General features: G+C 40.8%; 1 protein-coding gene across 1 annotated transcript in view; it reads right to left on the bottom strand.

Moving 5' to 3' along the window:
• The window catches only part of pappaa (pregnancy-associated plasma protein A, pappalysin 1a), a gene marked incomplete at both ends in the record, with an annotated part of 80029 nt that overhangs the window by 23407 nt on the left and 34752 nt on the right, over positions 1-21870 (bottom strand). Inside the window, 5 exons of the mRNA XM_079178476.1 lie at positions 1933-2107; positions 5758-5971; positions 6373-6508; positions 7090-7200; positions 21431-21627. Of these exons, the coding sequence (XP_079034602.1) occupies positions 1933-2107; positions 5758-5971; positions 6373-6508; positions 7090-7200; positions 21431-21627 (833 nt within the window). The remainder of the gene's footprint in view (positions 1-1932; positions 2108-5757; positions 5972-6372; positions 6509-7089; positions 7201-21430; positions 21628-21870) is intronic.

The raw sequence follows: 21870 nt of genomic DNA, 5'->3' as shown, positions 1-21870 counted from the left end.
TGAATTGTACCAACAAGCTAGGAATATAAAAGAAACTCCTACTGTGGCAAACAGGGGGATTTAAAAATGATTAGATTATGGTCATGGTGGTGGTCGTTTTAAACATCTTTCAGTCTGCACATCTATTGGCATGTCAACTGAGCGCAATGATTTACTTGTCCTCGCTGAGCTCAAAATGATTTCGAAACTCAGGGAGAGGACTTTAGCATTTCTTGCATAGCATAATTTATCAAAATCAAAATGCTAATTTGATATTAAAACATCAAAAATGACCAGATGTCTGTCAATGAAAAAACTCTCCAATTATGATGAGTTACAGATCATGGCCACAGCCATATGAAAGATGGGGGAACAAACTCATTGGTAAGGTCAGAATCCTAAATACCTAAAAAACAATTACACTTTTACGCATAGATCCCAGTAAGTTACTGGGATAACCTTTCGGGAACTGCTGGTGATTGGGAATATTTCCATCTTGCGCCTTTCAACACATGCCAATAGCAATGCCAGAAGAGATGGGGCAAGGAAAACGGCCAGCAGATGGCAGTGATGCTTGCCAACCGCCATAAAACTCAACAGAAGAAGAAGAAGATGGGGAGCGGCTATATTCACGCGTACGCATTAGAAGACGCAACATGGCGGGCGAGGAGCTGTATTTGTACAGTGCCAATGTTCTTGTAATGCACTTGATATTCACCAAATTTGCGAGACAAGTTAATGTGTTTTTACTTGAATCAGTCGTGGATTCAATTACCGGAGTCTTGAGATGGTTTGCTTGCTCCGCGTGAAAATGTCTTTTTGTCAAATGGCTGTAACCCTCTACGTGCTTGCCCTGTATAGTTCCTGCTTTCATTTACAGCACAGCTGCATCAGCATATTTCCTGCAGGAAATGTTCCTGAACATTTCAGGGATAGACTTCATGTGTGAAAGGGATTTATGCCTTACGAACACCCACACATACAGTTATATACTGAAATACATAAAAACTAAATGTATCTTGTTCTCTGAACCTCCGATCTCTCTGAGGGAGCAATAAAGTCTTGCAGACTTCTTTACAGAGCCGTGGAGATAGATAAAGCGTTTATATGGCCTTTACAGCAGCTTGGCCCCAAACCAAAAGGTTTACGATGTGGTGTCAACTACCCTGTTTGTTTGTTTACTTGTGGTGTGTGCGCATCTGTGTGTTTACTGTATCTGTCCGCATCTGTGTCCTGTTTACGCAGAAGCTTGTCTGTACTTACTGTATGTGTCTTGGTATCGTCATAAAAGCATTAAATGTGTGCTGCTGTGAGAGTGCGGTAGCAATTTCTCTGCCCTTTAAAAGAGACTTCAATGTGTGCAAAATGAGCAGGGATGGAGCGAGGGAGGGAGAGGGAGCAGACACTATGCAATGATGTCATCGTCCCGGTGGAGTAGCGATACAAAGTGACTGTTTGAGGTGATGGTGCAGCATGCTCAGCAAGAGACTAAACACTAATATGCTTGTGCTTGTAAGGAATATGCTTGGTGTGTGTGTGTGCGTGTGCGTGTTTGTAGCAAGCCAACAAGAGGAGAGGGCTGTGGCGTCTCCACTCCTCGGTGCAGCACTCATCTACCTGGATGTTCATGATGTCATCCTCCCGAGAGGCTTGCCGTGCCAAGCCTAGTTTTTTTTGCAGGTGACAAAATAAATGCAGATAGAAAGGAAAGCAGAAAGAAAGCGTGTTTGCACTTCTTTCATACGGCCATTTGTGTACTTGAGTTTGCCTCGATGCATGTTCATGTGTGCATTCACAATTGCATGTTTGCACGCATGTTCCCATATGCTGTAGAAATGCTTTTGCACTTAAGCGTTTGCATGTGTACGTTTATGCATTCAATGTGCCTCTTTGTGCACTGAGCTCTCTGATGGCCTGTGTGTGTTTGAAACATGTGTGTAGCAGTGTGTTTACCTGACTCTTGATGATGTCATCGTCCTGGTGGACTTGCAGGACGTATCCAGAGTTGCAGTAGATGGTGCAGCGGTCTCCATTGTAGAAGTGGCGGCTAGGGCTACTGCACTTGAGCTCTGCATTGCGGATTAATGGTTCCTGGCAGTCAATGGCTTCGCACGAATAATGTACACAACTACAAGTGAGCGCGTGTGTGTGGGGGTGTGTGTAAGTGGGAGGGAAGGTTGGGGAATAAGAGAGAGAGAGAGAAAAAAAGAGAGAGAGAGAGAGGGAAAGAAATTAAAAAACACATTTAAAGTTACAGTCAACATGAAATGTTGTGTATAATACAGTATAACACCGCAGACACGCAAACATGGAAGCGGTCACACATTTGCTCACAAACAGAAAAGCCATGCATTGAGTCAACCACATCCATCCATCAATGACTGCTTAATATATCAAATCAATAAACCACATGAAGAAAAGATTGCCATATTTGCTATGTGCCTGAAGGGATGTCTGTATGTATGCACACACACACACACCTACACACACACACACACACACACACACACACACACACACACACACACACGCACACACACACACACGGCAGAGTGTAATTTGTGAATTAAGAGCGACAGGATAATATTATGTGCGGGCTACAATGGCAGAGTTTGGCCACAGATTTATGTTGGTAGCCTGATGGAGAAGGCATTTAATGCTCTTGGAAGGCTTGCATGCCCGAGGCACCTTTTTACAACAGTCCGCATTCTACAGTATAGGGTTCCCTCATGAAGCCAACAGCGAAGGAGAGAGTGAGAGAAAGGGGTAGATATGGGGGTACAGAGAGCGGATGAAAGAAACATTGTTAAACTCTGTCCTGCAAGAATGGAATATTTTGCCCCTTTCATCCATTTGTTTTCCTGCAGACAGAACCTTTAAGATGTATCATTAAATGTATTAGTGATACATATCATATGCACCTGGATTATTCCTCAAGTATATTCTAACTCACTGTCCCTCCCACTATAACACTCATCAAGACTGTGTATTAAAAGAAGGGAAAAATAACATCAAATGAGCTCTTAGTAACATTTTAAGCTTTTGATTAAAATGCTCATGTTGACAAATTCAAAGCTGAGCAGGTGAAGACCGTCTCTAAAGCATGAGAGTAGCAGTCCCTCAAGTCTGGGCTTTTTGAGGACAAACTAGGCAAGCCTATGAAGCCTCCTCTGTGGCCACTTTGGCTTGGAACAAAATCACTTTGTGGTTTTCTGCTAGTCACTATGGAATTTCTGACATCAATTACAATTAACAACCTGTAAAACTCCCCTCCTCCCCTGCAAATGAGAAGTACAGTATACAGAAGAATTTTATAAAATAAAAAAAGACGAAAACTGAACTCCCAACAATTCTCAATGTAGTAAGAGGTGATACGCAAGGAAAAAAATAGTGCAAAGAAACTGAGAAAAAAGGAAAAACATACATGTGCATGCGTTTGCAGACGAGCATGGAACATTAAACTGAGTCATCTTAATAGCTCCTGTTGTTAACAACTCAGGGAAAAGGGGATGTGGTGTTTTGTGGAGGCATAAGTATTACGGGAAATGTGCAGCTCAGCCCAGGAGAATGAGAGAGTGAAAGCGGGAGCAGGAGGCACAGAAAGGGGAGAATTCAGGAGAAGGAGATGGCAAATAGTTCGAGGGAAAGGAACATCATGTGAAAGTGAAGGATGAGAAGACGGCATGGGATAACATACGACGAAGGGGAGGAGGAGGAAAGATGTGGAAAAGCAGGGAGAGAGGTAAAATGTGGAAGAAATATGGAACGTAGAGACAACATAATGCAGATGATAAATTAGAGACGATTGAAGCGAAGAAACAGATCAATGACATAAAAAGACAAAGTGGCAGAGCCAGCATTCTTTACTGATGTTGTAAGGACAGACCAGTATGTAATAACTGATCATAATACTATATCATAATATTCAGTTTGAAGCGTTTTTAAGTTAAAACTTCTGAAGATAAGTGGGTATGTCTGGTTGACTTGACATAATATAATGTTTCAAGAGCCTCTGGAAATTAGATGAAGAGGGGAGAATATGAAAGAAAGGACGTCACCGAGAACTCCAGGAGAAATAAACTAGTTTGTGTGCGTGTGTGTGTGTGTGTGTGTGTGTGTGTGTGTGTGTGTGTGTGTGTGTGTGTGTGGTAACAAACAATTTCCTGGCTGGTGCAGATACACAGCAGTTTTAATCTATTTAGGTGCTGGATGTCTCACTGGCACACAACAAAAGCCACAAACAGCTCTATCTCTCTGCACAGACCCCCAACCATCCATTCTGTGTGCATTGTGGTGTTTATTAGTGCATTTCTTGTTGAAAGGGTTGCGGGAGCATCATAAGTATGAATTGTGTCATGCATGACAGTGGTGTGGAAATTGGCAAATTGTGTCTCCTTGAGCTTGTGTGGTCTGGTTTAACTATGTTTGTGAGGAGTGACTAGACAGCATATGGCTAGTAGTTAAAAGTATTATGTTCATTACTTTTAGTAGTAGTTCAAATTAAAGGCTCAAACATTTGGAATTTATAGCTGAATAGGTGTTAATTGTTATTTATTGTTCTTGCCAGGTCTAGAAATGTCTTCAATACCATTTATAAGGGCTTTTTAACATACATTCTACCTTTATTTCATGGTTCAGATGATGGGTTTTCAGCTGTGACAAATTGTTTCGTCACACAAAGAAATATGTGAAAATATCCAAACATGGAAAACTCATCTACCCTGGGCAGCACTTTTGATGCCTGATTGACAGGTAATTTATTTAAATAACTAGTTACAGTTGTGAAAATGGTGACTGAAGACTTCAATGTGCTGAACAATGCAAACATTATTACAGGAAAAATATGTCCAGTTTGGACTTTTAAAAGAACTATTCCAGAATTTTAGAGGTCCAAAAACAAAGGAGTTTAGAAACGCTATAAGCTGGGTGGTAAACGAGATCTACTGCTGGAGGCAGCAGTGCAGCGACTTTATGGTTATAAATTTGCGGCGCTCAGCAACAGGTCCAAATTATTTACAAATCTCCAGTGATATTATATTGGGCAGACCTCTAACATTAAACAGCTTGTTGGCATCATTAATTAAAACAAGCGTCTCTCTTTGGCTCAAATACGCACACACAAACACGGCTCTTTGCATCTCTTGTCTCTGTGTGTTATTGGTATCCATTATCTTGCATTTTGTACAGTCTGTCCCTTTTCCAGGCGGTATAGAATACATTTTATGGTTGAGGTCTTACCGGTGCTTGGCGGCACCTGGAAGTTGCTCGACATTATCTCTGATCTACAATCTTAACTACAAACTCTCTCATAGCTTGCCTGAAGGACAGGAAGTATTTCAGCAATTATACTTCCACTATATACTGCCACTTCTGTCTGCTCTGTATGTACATCACCTATTGCATGTATGTTCATCGGGGAAGAGAGATTGCGCCTTTATTGTTCTTTTTAGGTTTTTTTCTTTATCCATGTGGACTGTTATCCGACTATAAAGCCCTTTGAGACGAACGCATTCCATAAGAAGAGTCAGAATAAACTAGTATAAAGTGCGTCACATGTATACCTATATAGAGATTTGGAAAAACCTTCTTTTTTTATTCTAAATCAAGGCTCCTGTACCTTTAATGCGAAAGATTGTGCAAGTTGTGTTCGTGTGTGGCTAGACGTGTGCACATAATCCTATGATTTCACATGCATGTCTTTGGTTCTGATGTGTGTGTGACATATGTAGGCCTCATGTTCACCGGTGTTTCATTTCCCTTTTTTTTTCTTGGCCTCACCTCTGGCCTGTGGGGTTGTAGATCTCGTTGCTCTGGCAACCACTTATCGTGATGGGGTCGAAGGACTGGAAGGAGCGCAGGCCTACTCCGGAGATGGCCACCAGGCGAGAGGCAAACATGACCAGGATAGCCTTGGTATGGTAGAAGGCCACCGACAGGTCATGGCTCACTGGGATCACCAAAGGGTTGGTGCGGCAGCTGAGACGCCACTCACCTGTGGAGAAGATATCAGGGACGGAGAAGAGACAAAGAGAAAAGACAAAAGTGTATTGATATTGAGGTAGGGGAAGTAGGGGACAGAAGCAGAGAATCAGAGGGATAGGTGGTTCGATGTGAACCAAACCCCTAAAAGTCAATTAGTGGAGAAGAAAAGGCTGAAAGAAGAAGCTAAAGCGTGGTGTTGAAAGAGTGATACGGTGTTCTAATGAAGACATTTGCACGAGATGAAAAGATGGATGAGAGTGACATGAAATTAAGCTCTATATGATAACTGCTCAACTCTAACAAGCTGTAGTTAGTTACAGTAGGTAAAACACCTTTGAGCTCAGCAGTCATATTCAGTAATCTGACACCGGACGTGAGTTGCAATTTAAAAGGACAGAAGACAGTTCTTACCTAGACTATGGATGCCCTCCTTGGTGTCCACCAGCTGAACAGTGATGTTACACTGTGTCTGGTCAAGGTAACCAGTCCCATCAGCAGCCAGATGTATAATCACTGCGGCTGCCACCATGGGATGAGAAAAGTGGGCCTGAATGAAGAAAAAAATATATATAAATGTAGGTATACACTACTGTATCCTTTCTCTTGGTACCATATGTAGTTGAATGTTTTCTTGTTTGTCTTTTCCTATTTTGAATCACATTTCCTGCATCTCATGTGCTGTCAAATTGGTGCATAATTCTTTAGCATTTGCTTTTGTTTTTCAAGTTGCCACTATAATGATGCATGATCCCCTAGTATAAAATGGTATAGACTGAGGATAGGGGACTCCACAATGCGCGGTGGACTGGTGTCCACTATCTTGTCTTGTCAATTATCCTTATATATTGGCACACTTTCTATCTGTTGTTGGGTTCTTTTTTTTAGTACAAACAACAATTAATTTCCAGTCAACTATGGCGCAAGCTACTTAACAAAGCAATACAAAACATTTTTTTCACATTTCATTTCTCAATCCAGGCACCTTTTGCGCATCACCTGCTAAAGTGGCATCAATATCAGGTGACAGATGTTAAGTATAGAATCCACATGAGGTAACTCATGAGTGTATTTTCTTCAAATGACAGAACACTGCACCAAAATGCATCATTGTATTCAGATAGGTCTTACCTTGAGCCAATAGTTAGGATATCCCCAGGTTGACTTATGAGCCTCACGACAGGGGAACCATGCATACTGGGACACTCCATCTGATAGATCAAACACCTTGGACTGACATGTCTAGGGAAACATAAGAGGAAAAAGAAGGACATTGGGTAATTTTGTATGCATCATTCTCACTTGTTAAGCATTGGTCAAGTAGTTAACTAACTTGTGTTTTACAGATACATAAAAAAAACTCCAGTTTGGTTTATCATGCTGTGACCCCTGTTTTTCCACAGCTGTCAGCTGTTTGTCAGCTGTTTGGGCTGACCTAGAGCTGACGTGCATTCTGTGTAGTACTGTTTGTGTCTTGTCAACAAACAACCTGGCAACCTGTCATGAGCCACAGGCCCCATATCCCTCACTTCCTCTTGTCTTTCCTCCCTTGTACTAGCCCCTGGGTGTATTTGTGTACTCACCTTGTACTGGCTTTTTAAACCCTGTCATGCCACACCTGCCCACTAGAAGCCCTCAAAGAGTTATGTGATGATTCCATGCAGCACCTGAATTAGTCACGTGTGTAGTGCATTTACTCCGAAGCCAATCCCTTTAGATTCAGATTTTGATATAAGAAAAAAAATTAAAAAAAATATTCTTTAAAACCATTTCCATTGTAAGGATCAGTAACATGTCAATGACAACAACAAAAAAGGTTAAAAAAAGTAAGATGTAATGACGGTTATGTTAGAAGTAACAGAGTGAACAATCTCAATATATAATATAGTGATATTGATTAATACTGCTTAAACATAATGTTTTCTGTCTTGATATGATAAACGACAATCAAACTGTCAAGATTGCAATTTAAGTCAACTATGGCTTGCATAATAAAGAATCTCGATGTATTCCCAGGCTGTTCATTATGGGACTGAGTATCAGTCGCTCAATGCGTCCAAAGATCTGTTTTACAAAAGAAAAAAAAAGTCGAGGTTTGTGAGTTATGATGTTGACACAGAAAAGAAAAGTCAAAATACCTCAGGTAAAACCTGACCCACCAGATGGTTTGTTACACAGAAACATCTGAGATGCCGTCATTGGAAACTGTTTGGAAAAGGCCGAGCACTTTAAAAAATAAATATATGGCAAGTGATTGGATGAACCATCTGGCAATCAAACTCTTCCAGAAGCGAGTCTAAGGGAAAGCAAAAACATCCTTCCAGTTGAGAAAAGCCTTTAGTGGTGTTCTTTGCTCTTCTTTCAATGAAGAATTACTCTCCACTTCCGATATAACTGATGCTATTGCAGCATCTACACTTGCCTCTGCAGGAGCCGCCATTGTTGTTCTGAACAAACAGTCACCTCTTTGTTTCATCTCACCTAAGCCAAGCCCATAGCTGCCAGTAGCTTCTCACAGGATGCTCTGGCTAACCGGATATAAACACATTACTTTAAGCCTGAAAAGATAAGTCTTTGTGATTCTCACGTGCGAGAATCCAGCTGGCGTGCAAAATGAGCTCAGTTTTGGTGATGGCTGCTCAACGTCGCACTTTACATCTCTGTCATCCTATCAGAAGCAGTGATAATGATAGGGCAGAGCTTTAAAAGGACAAGGAATGAACATTAATTTAAAACTGCGCAAGTATCCAGTCATTGTAAATTCTACAATAATAAAGTCCCTTTGTTACTGTGGCTTTGTTGACATCCCCTCTATGATTTGTGTCCCACACATTGTCACCTCATTGGCTACGTTAGGATGTCGTTCGGCAAGGTCGGGTGAGAAAGTGGGATGTGGGGTAAACAGGGTGATGTGATTCGTCATTGTGATTAAAAGGAAAGAAAAGCGTCAGAAAGACAGAAAAAAGGTCGACAGACACATTGGTAAAAGACGATTGAGCAATAAATAACACAGGCAAAGGGGAGAGAGGGCAAATACCCAAGGACGGTGAGTTTTCCCCTCTGCCCTGAGCAGGTGAAATGAGACACCGGTAACATGAGAGTTTTGCTAGAGAGGCTAGATCCTGTCACCATGGAAAACTGGCCAGACCAGCTATCTGTCTATATATCTGTCCCCCGAATCTGATGACGTTACCTTTCTGCTCAGAGATGAAGTGGCAGAAATGAGGAATGCAGGTGACAAACACCTGAGATCAGTCGTTATGAGACTTTGACCCAACTTGAGTGCAGCTGTGTTGTATTAATCAGAAAACAGGTACACAACAAGTATTTTTGCTGAATGCTAATGACATAAATACAGTAACTGAATTAATTAACTAACCAATATGATTGGTTGGAAGTGATGGCGTTGACTGTGGGCTGCTAATGATTTGGAGTCAAGAGGAGCTGGTTTCCATTGCAACCATTTTTCCAGCAGGGAAGGTGAAAATATCCTTTCCACTTGCAATTCATGTCTCATTCATGTAAACACAGGTGGAACTATAGCTACACCTTCCTAAACACCCCTCCTCCCCTCATCCTTTTTCCGTCATCTCCTGGTGTGTTTTTCTCACAACCAACTGACAGACAAAAACTGCTTGGCTTGCCAAAGCCCCGTCAAGCAAACACCTCCGTAAAGTATCACACCAGTAGGAGGCAATTCACAAGTCTCCCATGACTCCATACACTTCCTCCAACCCCCTCCCCAGCGATGGCAAGAGTCAAAGCACTCTAAATAGAGCTGTCATTAATTTAAATTAATCACTAAAAGAGGGGGTAAGGGTAGTGATGGTAATACGTGTTACACCAATCCAACAGTCATCCAAGGAAGACGTTATTTTCACACATTCTGAATTTATCCATTCATCCATCCATCCATTCATACAACACTTTTCCTTTTCAGGGTGAAAGTGGCCTGGGCAAGCCCCCATTGGGCGATAGGTTGGGTACATTCTGGATGCCAGTCTACCACAGGGCTGACACATAAAGACGGATCATTTCTACTATCTCACTCACTTTTACACCTAAAGGCAAATTAGAGTTGCCAATTAACCTAAACCTTGGAATGGAGCAGAAAATTGGATCACCCGGTGGAATCCCCTATAGCACGGGAAGAACATGCAAATTCCAGTCAGTCAGCTCTGGAGTCGAGCTTTCAAATTTGATTTTCAATGAAATCCCAAGATTTATTTTTGGCTTTTAATCTTTTTGCTATGAGTGATTTGACACATTGCTATCTTAGTTGTCAACATTAATCTACAGGTTTAGGTCCATGATCCCAAACATGAATCCCTTGTGAAAAGGTTAAATCTAGATAACCTTTTTTTATCAGAACTTCAGCAATGCTACCCCTCCTACATGTGTCAGTGTCTTAAGTTTGCTTTTGCATAGAACATTTCAATCCAGCTTCATTGAAGAACACCAGAGTGCAATCAAAGGTTTAACCTTTGAGTACTATGCTAACAGTTATGGACTTTGTAATCAGGTTCACCTTCCTTCATGTTCAAACAAAAATACTTTTCAAGGCTTTCTTCCTTGCTATTGCTGTTGAAATATTCCAGTAGAGACATGCATTACAATGACTTAAGGTAAATGAACACAATTGTGTCTTTGAAAGGTGTGTTTAATAAGCACCTTATCAGTAAATGCTTTAATATATAAAAAATAATATTAAGAACCAAACAAATTACAAACCTGACAAACCACACTACTTTGAACAGAATTTCACTAAACCTGACATAACAGGATTCCAAAGCTTTAAACTGCAGAACAGCATTACACATTGTATATTATATGTTTAAAATATGTGCTTAGAGAGTTTCATCTCAATGTTTTTGTTTTTTATATTTTGTAAAATGTGTAAAAATCATTAATCATTAAAATCCAGTCAGTTCTTTTGGAGCAGCAAACTCTCTCCTAGTTGAAAACAAAATCCAGACTGCAGGAGATCATGGATACAACTTCATGTATCTCATTTCTACTATAATCAGGTGTTAATCAAGGACTGGGAAAATGCATTCCCAACAGCAAGTCCCCAAGGATGGCAAAACGCATGTGCATTGAGTAATGAAGTGAGGAGAGAAGGATGGAGGCCAGAATATTTAAAGCACTCACTTTGTCACAGGTTGAATAACAAAACCTGATCATTTTACACGTAGTGTGTAAGTTCACAGCATATGGCAACAATTATCAATTCACAAAGGCTCCTTCAACCAACTTAGCAACTAAGGATGCAACATAAGCACTTACATAAACATCTGCACAAAACATCCCAGTATTATCATTGCATAAACTTCTTCTCTGTATGTCTTTGGCTTGCCTTTTTTTCAGCCCCCTTTTACAATCTGTCTCTGAAACAATACGATTATAAAAGGAACTATCACGGCAACTATATCAGCTGAATCCAATAAGAAAAAATACAAAACAGATGCAATTTCCTCTATCACAGACATAATATAAGGCTTGATCAATGAGCTAGTCCCTAATATTAAAAACATTAAATCACAAAACAATAGCTGGAGGACAAAGTAACTGACATCAAAGATGTTATTTATTGTACTTTTGTAAGAAGTCAGAGCCCACAAAGATGTGTCTAGATGTGTGAAATAAGATCTCATCTTTGTGTTTCCAGAGGATTTCAAAAGCATTCAATTACTTTTTGACACGCCCAACAGAAAAGCAATGCAGATGTCATGAACAACAAAAGAAAAGGTACACGTTAAATCGCCAACCAAGGTACTAGATTTGAAATTCCCAGAATATCTATTCCCTTCACACTGCGCTCAGTATGGCTAACAGTGTTGATAGTGATAACAGTGCAAACAACAGACAACAGCGCTTGTCGTGACAGCGTTATCAGCTCTAACCGCCATATGAGTGCAGTGTAGTCAAGGCCATGATCTAGCCGGTATGGCGCGCTCACATGCACTAATATGCTCTAACAGGCATTAACAGGCACGCGTGGCTGGCTCGGCTATGTAAACAAAGCCCAGAGAAGCTTGGATAACAACACGGAGAGTGACTTCATTCTCTGCTCAGGTAGACATTACTCCACTCTATCTTTACACAGAAATGGTTGTTTGCTGCTATATCAAAGCTCTGAATATTCTATAACCTTTGTATGTATTGTACAGCAAAGAGAAAAAAACAAACCTGTTTTTATTGGCCCTCCTTTATCATCGTTATGCCTATAAACCTTAAGACTTTCAAATGGATTGCTTGATTATCACTACAATATCACAGCAAGAGCTGTTGACCAAAGTAATGGAAGGATATGGCCAATCTGTTGTTTGTAAGGTATAAATGGATGAATGAAACTGTTGCAAGTGACAAGCAAAGCCAATGTTGTAATGCTTATATTGTGTAACACTTGTTTTAAAGGGATTTGCCTCTCTAGGTGGTAGTCGTTTCTCTTGTGCAAAGAGACAAATGGGAGGCCTATTTAGTAAAATAACAAAACAAAACCGATTAGACTACTTCTGATCGCCTCTACTACCCCCACTTATTCTAAACACATGTCTCCCTTGCTCCGATTCATAAAAAGGATGTAACACTCAGGAATATAAGTCATATGTTAAGATCCATTTGAAACAAAACAACTTCTCGCCATGAGTTCAACGTCTTAACTCAAAAGCACACACTCACACACACAATTACACACAGTTACACACATGGTCCTAATTTGTACCAGCTGGCGAGTCAGACTGGCAGAAACCAGCCAATCCCTGGTCTGTAGACACAAACTGGTGTTTGTAAATCACCACTTCAGATAAAAGGAGAGCTAAGTGTCCTGAGCCAAGGGGAAACCGGATAAAGGTGAGGGGAAAGAGAGTGCAACCGTCAGCCTCATTAGCCTGAAAATATGTCTGTTCTGTAAAAACATTTATTAAGAGCGTAAAGCCAAACACAAACTTGTAAAGGGGGGAATTGGAAAGTGGCGCTTTAAGTGAAGACAGAGTAATGACAATAATAAGGCCTCTAATAGCATAAAGTACCACAGTCTTTCCCATTGTGATGGAGATCTAGTGACAGGGTCAAGTTAGATCACCTCTACTGAGGATGCCTGCACAGAGCATATATACAAACAGTGAAATACAAACATACACACATGCTACATCCTCTTTGGCTCGAATACTGATGTTGGAGCTTCCAGATTGTCAAAATGTCCCATCTTGGACTGAAATCAATAAACCTCACAGATTTATCCACAAACCACATGTTCACAGAAGACTATTGAGGCCCTCAAACATTGAGGAGGCCCCACAAAGGTCCTCCCCTGTATCTTCCAAACATTAGAGGAGCACAGGAGCTTGAGAGGGATCTTAGCTCGACTCAGGACTTTTCTGACACTCTATACGCAGGTCTCTTTACTCTGCACTGAACAGAGCAAAACAAAGAAGAGAGAGATCATTTTTCACATCGGCATGTCCTCTTATAATAAAACCATGCGACACCTAATAGGGTCAATAATTAAACGATTTGCTGTCATACATTAACCAGCAAATATTTCTGTTTCAATGTTTTGACAAATCACTTGTGGTACGAATACATGAACTCAGTTGGCATTAAATATGATGTGAATATGAAACTGTGCTAATGTATTGTTGACTTGTGAAGTGGTAATCATGAGAGGCATTTAAGCACAGACAGACACAAGGACACAATCATGACAGTGTCTCATATACTATGTGCCACGGATGTTTTTAAGAAGTATGTAAAAAAATCACTGGTAGATATTATCCGTGGATTGGCTTGTAAGAGCATTTCTGTTATTAGGACTGTTACAATTCATCTTTGTCAACCAGCTTTCCCACATTCAAGCACACCAAGTTCCCAGTTCTCAAAATGATTCCAACCCCATCGTCTTGAGTCTCGATGTTCCTTTTTTTTTGCCATCATTCAGTCACTCCCTTCAGCAGTTAACATAATCTGTTCATTCATTTTGCATGATCCATCTAATCGCTCTATTTTACTCAGTGTGTGTGTTGCACCAGGAGTCGACAGTACCGGCTGAGAGTTTATTGTTCTGATCCTGTCGTATGCCTCTGTGAGGTCAGGCAGTGACCTTTTACTGGAGATATGGACATTTTGGACACATGCTAATTAGATTGGCACCTCCTAAAACATGTTTATTCCCAACAAAAGGTATTTATTTTTCCTCTTTTCCATTCATCCCTGTCTCTTTGTAAAATGCACATACTGTATATGAATTTGCAGCCCGAGCATGGAAAGCAGTAGTGAGCATCTGTGAGGCATTTGTGGAGAAAAAGTGCAACAGAGAGAAACTAGTATGAGCTTCCAAGCACCATCCCATGGTTTACTGGAATGCTGGTGAGAGCCTGGTGTGTGAGGTAATGTCCTGTCACCCAGCCCCACCCATACCCACTGAAGCTCACCATCTCATTGGCCCAGGGCTAATGATGGGCCACTTCCATGGCCTACTGAGAATAGGGCTGTAAAAGTTAGTGAGTGGGTGCAATTAAGCAGTTTACCTATCCCACTCTCATCAGGGCAGACACGAGCAGTGACTGGGTGGTAGGGAACACGGACCACAAACTGATGTATAGGGATTGGTGAGCGTACAATGCCAGCAAGTTGAAAACAGATGGGTCTGCGGAGAACATAAATGTCCCTCAGTCAGTGGCCCCCTATGCTCAATAAAACAGGGCCAAACCCCTGCATATTAACAGCTTGAAAATGTTATACGGGGTCATCAGTGCCATGAAACAAATACACCAGTCACAATGAGGTTTCCACATGGCAGAACCACAATAATAATTGAAACGGGAAAAGTAAAAGGGAAAAAGGAACGCCATCCTGGAGGTTTCTTTTTAATGTTACAACACGCTTATGTCACTGGCACTGTGCCTGACGAGGGCTGTGCGGTTTGGGGGAATGTTGGTGGGAGAAACAGTGCCAGAGAAGCTGGCCTTCCTGTGCTGCTGAAAGCAACAGCCTGGCTACTGTATGAGCTTATATTTTGCGGGCATGTACGTGTGTATTTCAGCTTGTGCGACAGTATGTGCAAGTTCTGTTTGTTTGCATTTACATGCAGAGGAAAAGGAAGATGTGTAATTGTGTATGTTTGCTCAGCAGGAGGCCCTGCACAGTTTGCATGTATCCCCCGCTAAAGCACACACTGCCTGCTTTTTGGAACCTGGGACAAATCTGGGCCATTTATTGTTTCCTTGTTTTTACCGATCAGAATAATAAAATAAGTCTCTTTTCTTCCTCTCTTTTCCTTCTGAAAAATTACTTAAGATGAATGTGGTTGTTTAGTTCAGACCTCATGCACATATGTTTGTTTTACATCTGAAGATGGGTGAACTTCATATATAGGCAATTTCTTGCAGCGTGAGAGGACTAAAATGTTATCCCTTCTGTTGCTTATGTATAATTAAGGGGAGTGTTCTCCAGGGGTGCCCAGGGGTTGCGTCAGAGATTGCCTGGGCAGCAGCCCTCTCTGGAGAAATCACCTGGCTTGCTGTTTGATCTTAAAGTTTAAATGCACATGCACACTCCCCACTTACACAAACTCATCTACACACATGGACGTGACAGCACTTGGCGTGCACACACGCACACACACACAGGTTAGTTGCTAGGGCCAGTTCTCCAATCCAATCCCCCTAGAGCAAGTGAAGCTGGCTCACCATATTCCATGGTGTGGTAGTGGGGGAACATTATGTTCTGCTCCACAAAGACAGCAGTAGTACATTTCAGTCCCCTGCGGACCTGCCCTATAATCCTGCATAGAGTTGGCAGTGTGTGCGTTTGCCTGTGTATCTCTATCTGACTGCATACCTGTGTGTGAGCTTGATCAGGAATCAAGGTGGATCTTTCAGATAAGCTGAAGCTATCTTACTGTCTTCATATTAAAAGGTCTTCAACATTTTGATTTGGCCTGACATGGGAAGAGGGAACAGTAAAGTCCAAAAAACGAAAACAACAACTATTAAACCTGGCTAGTGTGTTACATTGGCTGTGAGGTTTTTTTGGGATCATTAATGTTCATTTAAACTTTATTTACTTCATACATTCTCTGGTGTCCATACGGTGTTTTGATTGGATCAAACTGCTGGGGGCATTTAAATGCAGGAATGAACGATAACAGCGGTTTTGGGCCATTTTCTATTATTACATTCATTTTTATTCAATGATGTATTTTCTGTTGAATGCTGTTAGACTTTTGGTCAAACTAATTTCCGGATTGTTTTTCCTCCAATAACAACCACTAACCCCATCTGTTCGTCCATCTGTCATTTGCAGTGGTGAAATGTCAGGGCCTTTATTAAGGTATTCAGAGAAGGCCCTGGAATACTCAGATAAAAAAAAAAAAAAAACGCTTCTGATTAATTAATTCTATAAATAAAATAAAATAAAATATAAAATTACGCCGACTTGTTTCTGTTGTTTTCTGTCCATGCTTTGCACATTTGAGTGGTTTTATGTTGGAAAAATGCAACCAATCAGATTTTTTCTATGAGTCTCTGGGGAGAATATCCTCCATCCAGGCGATTCTTTTTCTTTGATAGAATTCCCTGATAATTGAACATAATGACAGCGTACGTTTGGATTGAAAATTTGATCAACCAATCATATTTGTATTTGGTGCCAATGGGCGGAGAGCTCATGGAGAGACTCGCTCATACTACAAAAAGAAAAGCAAGGATCTTGGATCTGAAAACCAGGGATCAGCTTAATGACTGGGTCATTGAAAAATTCATCCAAAAGGACAGGAGGATGGATTTCGTCTTCAAGTGAACGTCATTGCTGAGTGAAATTGGTGTTGCTGGTTTTGATTCAGCGTTGCATCTCGTTGAACTTGTTGCATTTTGTTTCCACACACTTGTTACATGATTGTGGCTCATAAAGTGACTGCCTCCGTGACGTCCGATAAGTGCATAACTAGAACAACATTATTTTTGAAGATTGGGCAGTAAAATTATATTTGACCTATTGCAGAAAAGCAGTGGTATTTTTCATTAGTCATTTTTTCATTCGTGGGGAGGTACAGAAGGTCCCGGTCTAATAGGCACGATTCGCCACTGGTCATTTGTGTTTCTGACTCACAACGTTATTTCATATATCATTTCAGCCATCATGTAATGTATTTTGAGATGTTATTTTCCCTTTTCCTCTTACTTTTGCTGATTGTTTGTTGTCGTTTTCTCAATCTGCATGTTATTCTTCCACTTTTCAAGCAACTACTCTTTCTGTATCATACAAGTACAAAACAATAGTTTAGCATTGCAAATTGTTCTGGTGCGTGAAGAATTAGAAGTCAAGAAAAACAAAGTTCACCTCTCATGCACAAATGCTGTGCATTGAGATTATCATTCACCGTGGCATTTAATGGATAAAAGGATGTGTTCCAGTATCCCTCTGTAGCTATGTCTGCATGCTTTACAATAGAAATATATTTCTGTGAAGACCCCTTACGCACACACACACACAACTACATAGCACTTGAGCTTATGTGCAGATACATGATCTCTCCTTCTCCTCAATTGCCTTCTTGCGCTGTTATTACGTTCTTGCATCCGCAAAGATCCCTATCACTGCGGCCTGCCTCTCTCTCTCTCTCTCTCTCTCTCTTTCTCTCTCTCTCTCTCTGATACAGACACACATACACACGCAGTATCAACTCCGTCTTTAGACATCAAACAGAACTGATACACAAAACCAATACAGGACTTGTTTACTAGATCAGGAGGAAATGATGTACTATCCCCTACTCCCAACAAAATCATTCAGAACAAAAAACACTCACAAACACAGGGAGTTGGTTACACTTTCTAGGCCAAAGAGCTATGAACCACGAACATATGGAAACATGATTAAATCACAAAGGATGAAGTGAGCTATTAACAAGGCAGAACAATGTTCTGTTGGTTTCTGATAAAACTATGACTACAGCACAGACTCACTTTCACAGCAATTTGTTTAACTGCTTGACAACATGGTAGGCTTACTAAGTAATAGTTTGAGTAAGGAGTTCAAATTTTTCAGTTTTTCAGTTACGCTAGCTTCACTGTGCTTTTATTACATAGCCAGGTCAGCCACATGCTTTTTTCGTGCTTGCCAGTCTCTCTGTTGTACCCCAATGGCTAGCAAATGGCCGCCGCTCTGCAGTGCGCTCATACGGCGGTTACCTCTGATAACGACGTCCCAACCCATGCCGTCTGCGTAGCGCACACACCTCGATTACCCCCAGGTAAACACTGTTAGCTTCATCAGCACTGTTGCCGTTGTTTGCACTGTTCGTGCTGTTAGCACTGTTAGCACTGTTAGCATTGTTAGCTGCAGCTCAGCCATCACCATGTTGAGTGCCGTGTGGAGATAATAGATATGCTCTGTATTCAGCAGGACTACTTCGTATTTTAGCTGCCTTACAAACCCACTACAAATCATCGTTGCAAAAATAAAAATGTTTGCTGATGATGAATGCTGATGTAAAGGATAACAGCAAGAAAAAAACAAAGGTAACTACAGCACACTGTCTTGAGCTAACACCAGCATCCATTTCTGTACACCAATGCGTTCTCTTGAAATGACTCACTGAATTGTCCTTGAAAAACAGGACTATGGTCTTACGCACTTTCCCAGACGGTACAGCATGCACCCTGGATTTAGTTTCAGCAATGGTTGATCTGTTACTGGCAGAAGGCACACTTCTATGATCCAACACAACAGAAGTCAATTAATGTCGGGTTGCTGCAAGTTTACACCAAAGCTGATATTTCTACCAGATACATCACAAGCTGCAATGAGTTGACTTCATAAGATAAGCTCATACTAATTTTCCAAGTCAAATATAAAGTATTCAGTGTTGTCTTCTTTAAATACAGAAAATAAGCCCTGCAGTTACCTTTCTCAATCCTCGCCATTTTATTACTGACGACATTCATCTAAGTCTCCAAGCAATTTACTACCCCGACACTAAATCTCTTTCAAGGGCAATACTGTATGCGAGTTTGCATCTGCAAAGCCACAGTGCAACATTGCTCAGAAAAATTACATAAAAATCTCAACAAAGATCAAGAGTATACCATCTGAAGTAACTATGCAGCTCTGAGGCTTGAACTTTGGATTTCACGTCAAGTGCGTATGGGCCTTTCACATCCCTTTCCACCAACAAATCAAAGGAAAATCAAACCCCTTATGTAAACATGGGCCAACCAACTGAAAAAAAATAGGATGAAGTACTTTAGATAGGGAATGTGATCCAGATGCTTAAAAAAAGACTATTCATTGGGCACACTATGGCTGAATACTGGTTGGAATCAAGAGCATTTGTTTGCGAACACAGCAATTAAAATACCAGATGTGAGACATCACCAAAAGCCTCTTCAAAATAGGTAACATCTTCAATAAAGTTATTTTGCTACTGATCAGCCACTGTGGTGTTTTATATGTTGTTCTAAAGTGGCCACATCTAAACTGGATCCATGAACAAAGGCAAGCCCACAGCCTGGTCTTCATCTCCAGAACCAATCCTCACATGCTTCATCTGTGGCATGAGCCTCCAGGACAGTCGCCATAGCCACATGCATGCAATTGCACAATTGCTTAGGAGCATTGCCTGGACAAGAATCTCGACTCAGTTATTTGAGGCTGTGTTTTGTTATCTTTGTTTTCAGAAGGACTACAATAAGCAAACAAGTGATCATGATTGCGTGCATGCACCATTGTGCGAGCATCTTGTGCTAGCAGATTTGTTGTTTGTGTGTGCGTATGCTCGACACTGCAAGGATGCAGTGTCACCAAAGTTAATTTTGTTTGAAGAGATGGCATTTGATGTTGCTGTAGTGCATGTTACTGGAGTGGGAAAATAAAGGGCAGGGAATGTACTGATGTTGGCGAGAAAAATAGCCTTTGAGGACCTAATTTTAAATTGAACTCACAATTTACTGGATGTACAGAAAATATATATAGAAAAGGACAGACAGAGAGAGATAGTAACAAGAACGTTGTTTGAGCATTTTCCACACGTCCACATGCACTCCGGTGGCCTTGTAATGAGGTGATCTCATCACACATGATCTTTGGGGAACAGTGTGTTCTCTACGGGAACGGGGATTTTTCTCTGAACAAAGTGTCCTTCAAAGCAGAAATCATTTTTGATGGTTATGTGGACATGTTCCACTGGTGTAATTTCTCTCAGAGAATAAAACATCTGCAAAGTTGTTGGTTGGACCACAGGCTGGGAGAGAAGTGGTGCCATACCAAATATCAAATACGTTAAATTGTGTTGGTTAAACTCCTACTTTTGTTTGTGTAAGTCCTTGCCAAAGTGTTCGTGAGCAAGGCACCTGACCACAACTGTTCAAGAACACCTAGCTCATTGGCCTTGTAAAACGTATCATCAGCAGTGGGAACAAGCTCTACAGCAAACATCACACACTTCCAACAACACATATATTAGGTCTGCTTAATTTTGGAAATTGAGATGAGGATTATTTCACACAAACAAACATTGACTTTGGAAACAATATGCATTTAGAAAGAAGAGACAGAAGAGAGCACTGCCAGCGTAGAGATGTGAGGCTAGTCTCTCTTTTGGAGGGGTACAAATATTAATGAGTATATTGATATTGATGTCACTCTTAACACTAGGACAAACTAATGCAGGATGTTTGTTTTAACATTTGGTTTGAACAACAAATACCAACAACAATAATTCATTGAAATAATGAAGAGGGCTTTAAAGAAGATAGAATACCTCAACAACATTCCGTAGCTTTGAACATCCATATTATGGAGAGGGGATTAAATAAGATTGAGCCCTAATGCACTTATATGTGTCCGAAGCTTTGTGTGTGTGTGTGTGTGTGTGTGTGTACATGAATATAAGCCTCCCCCTAATGTTTTGGGCAATCAGCCCCTTTCTGCGTTGCGACAGCAGATCAATGCTTCCACCAGGCTTACATGGAATCAATGGCTTCTTCTCTTGTCTTCAATAAGCATTACTTTAATGAGAGCGGCAAACTTCTGCAACCTCCTCAAGAGACATCTATTTAAATGTCCCAATCTGTAAAATGACTTAACTGGCAAACAAGCAAAGGAAGTTGTTTTTGCAACTGTATCGCAAAAATTGGGGCATTATTGTAATGATTGTGTAAAACATTTGTGGATGAGAAAGTAATAGCATCAAATTATCAATAAATCAAATACCATACCCCGAACAATGAAGGAGAACGTCTGTTGATACTGTACTGATCCATGATGATCCAATTTGTTGAGGGGAAAGAGGACTCTTTGACTGACTGGTTGTTTGATGAAATATGTGATGTCATGTCTACATAGTTGTATTGCTATTAAGCTGTGACGTGATAATGTACATCAAACTGTTATGTGTAATAGAAAAATTAGAAAAATACACTGCATATATATATATATATCTACATACAGGATAAACTGTGTATGCCCGTACCTTCGTAACAGCAGGGTATCCAGCAGTCACCTCACCAGAGCAGTAAGGCTTCTCCTCATGGGAAACTTCGACAGTGGAGGCCCACTGGTCAAGGAAACCATTGGGAGTGTAGAGGCCACAGTCTCTGACACCCGTCTCCTGCTCAAAGTCCTCACACACCCCATCGCCATCATAGTAGTAACACAGGCTTGGCTCCTCTGCAGGTAAACAGACAATAGAAAAAGTGTCAATTTCAAATAAACAGTTATCTGTTTTTTTTATCTGGATAGTAATTTTCAGTAAATTAACATTTTAGGTCAGCTGAAATATCAGTCCGATTCTACATATCAGCGCCGCCACCCTGCTCTTTCTTGGAGCATGTTTTCATTTGCACAAAGACATACAGGTGAGTTTTTAAACGACTCACTCCCCTTCTTTATCCGATTTTTATGGAACATGTG

Source organism: Pholis gunnellus (assembly GCF_910591455.1).
Source record: "Pholis gunnellus genome assembly, chromosome: 18".
Lineage (NCBI taxonomy): Eukaryota > Metazoa > Chordata > Actinopteri > Perciformes > Pholidae > Pholis > Pholis gunnellus.
This window is presented reverse-complemented; position numbering and strand designations above follow the sequence as displayed.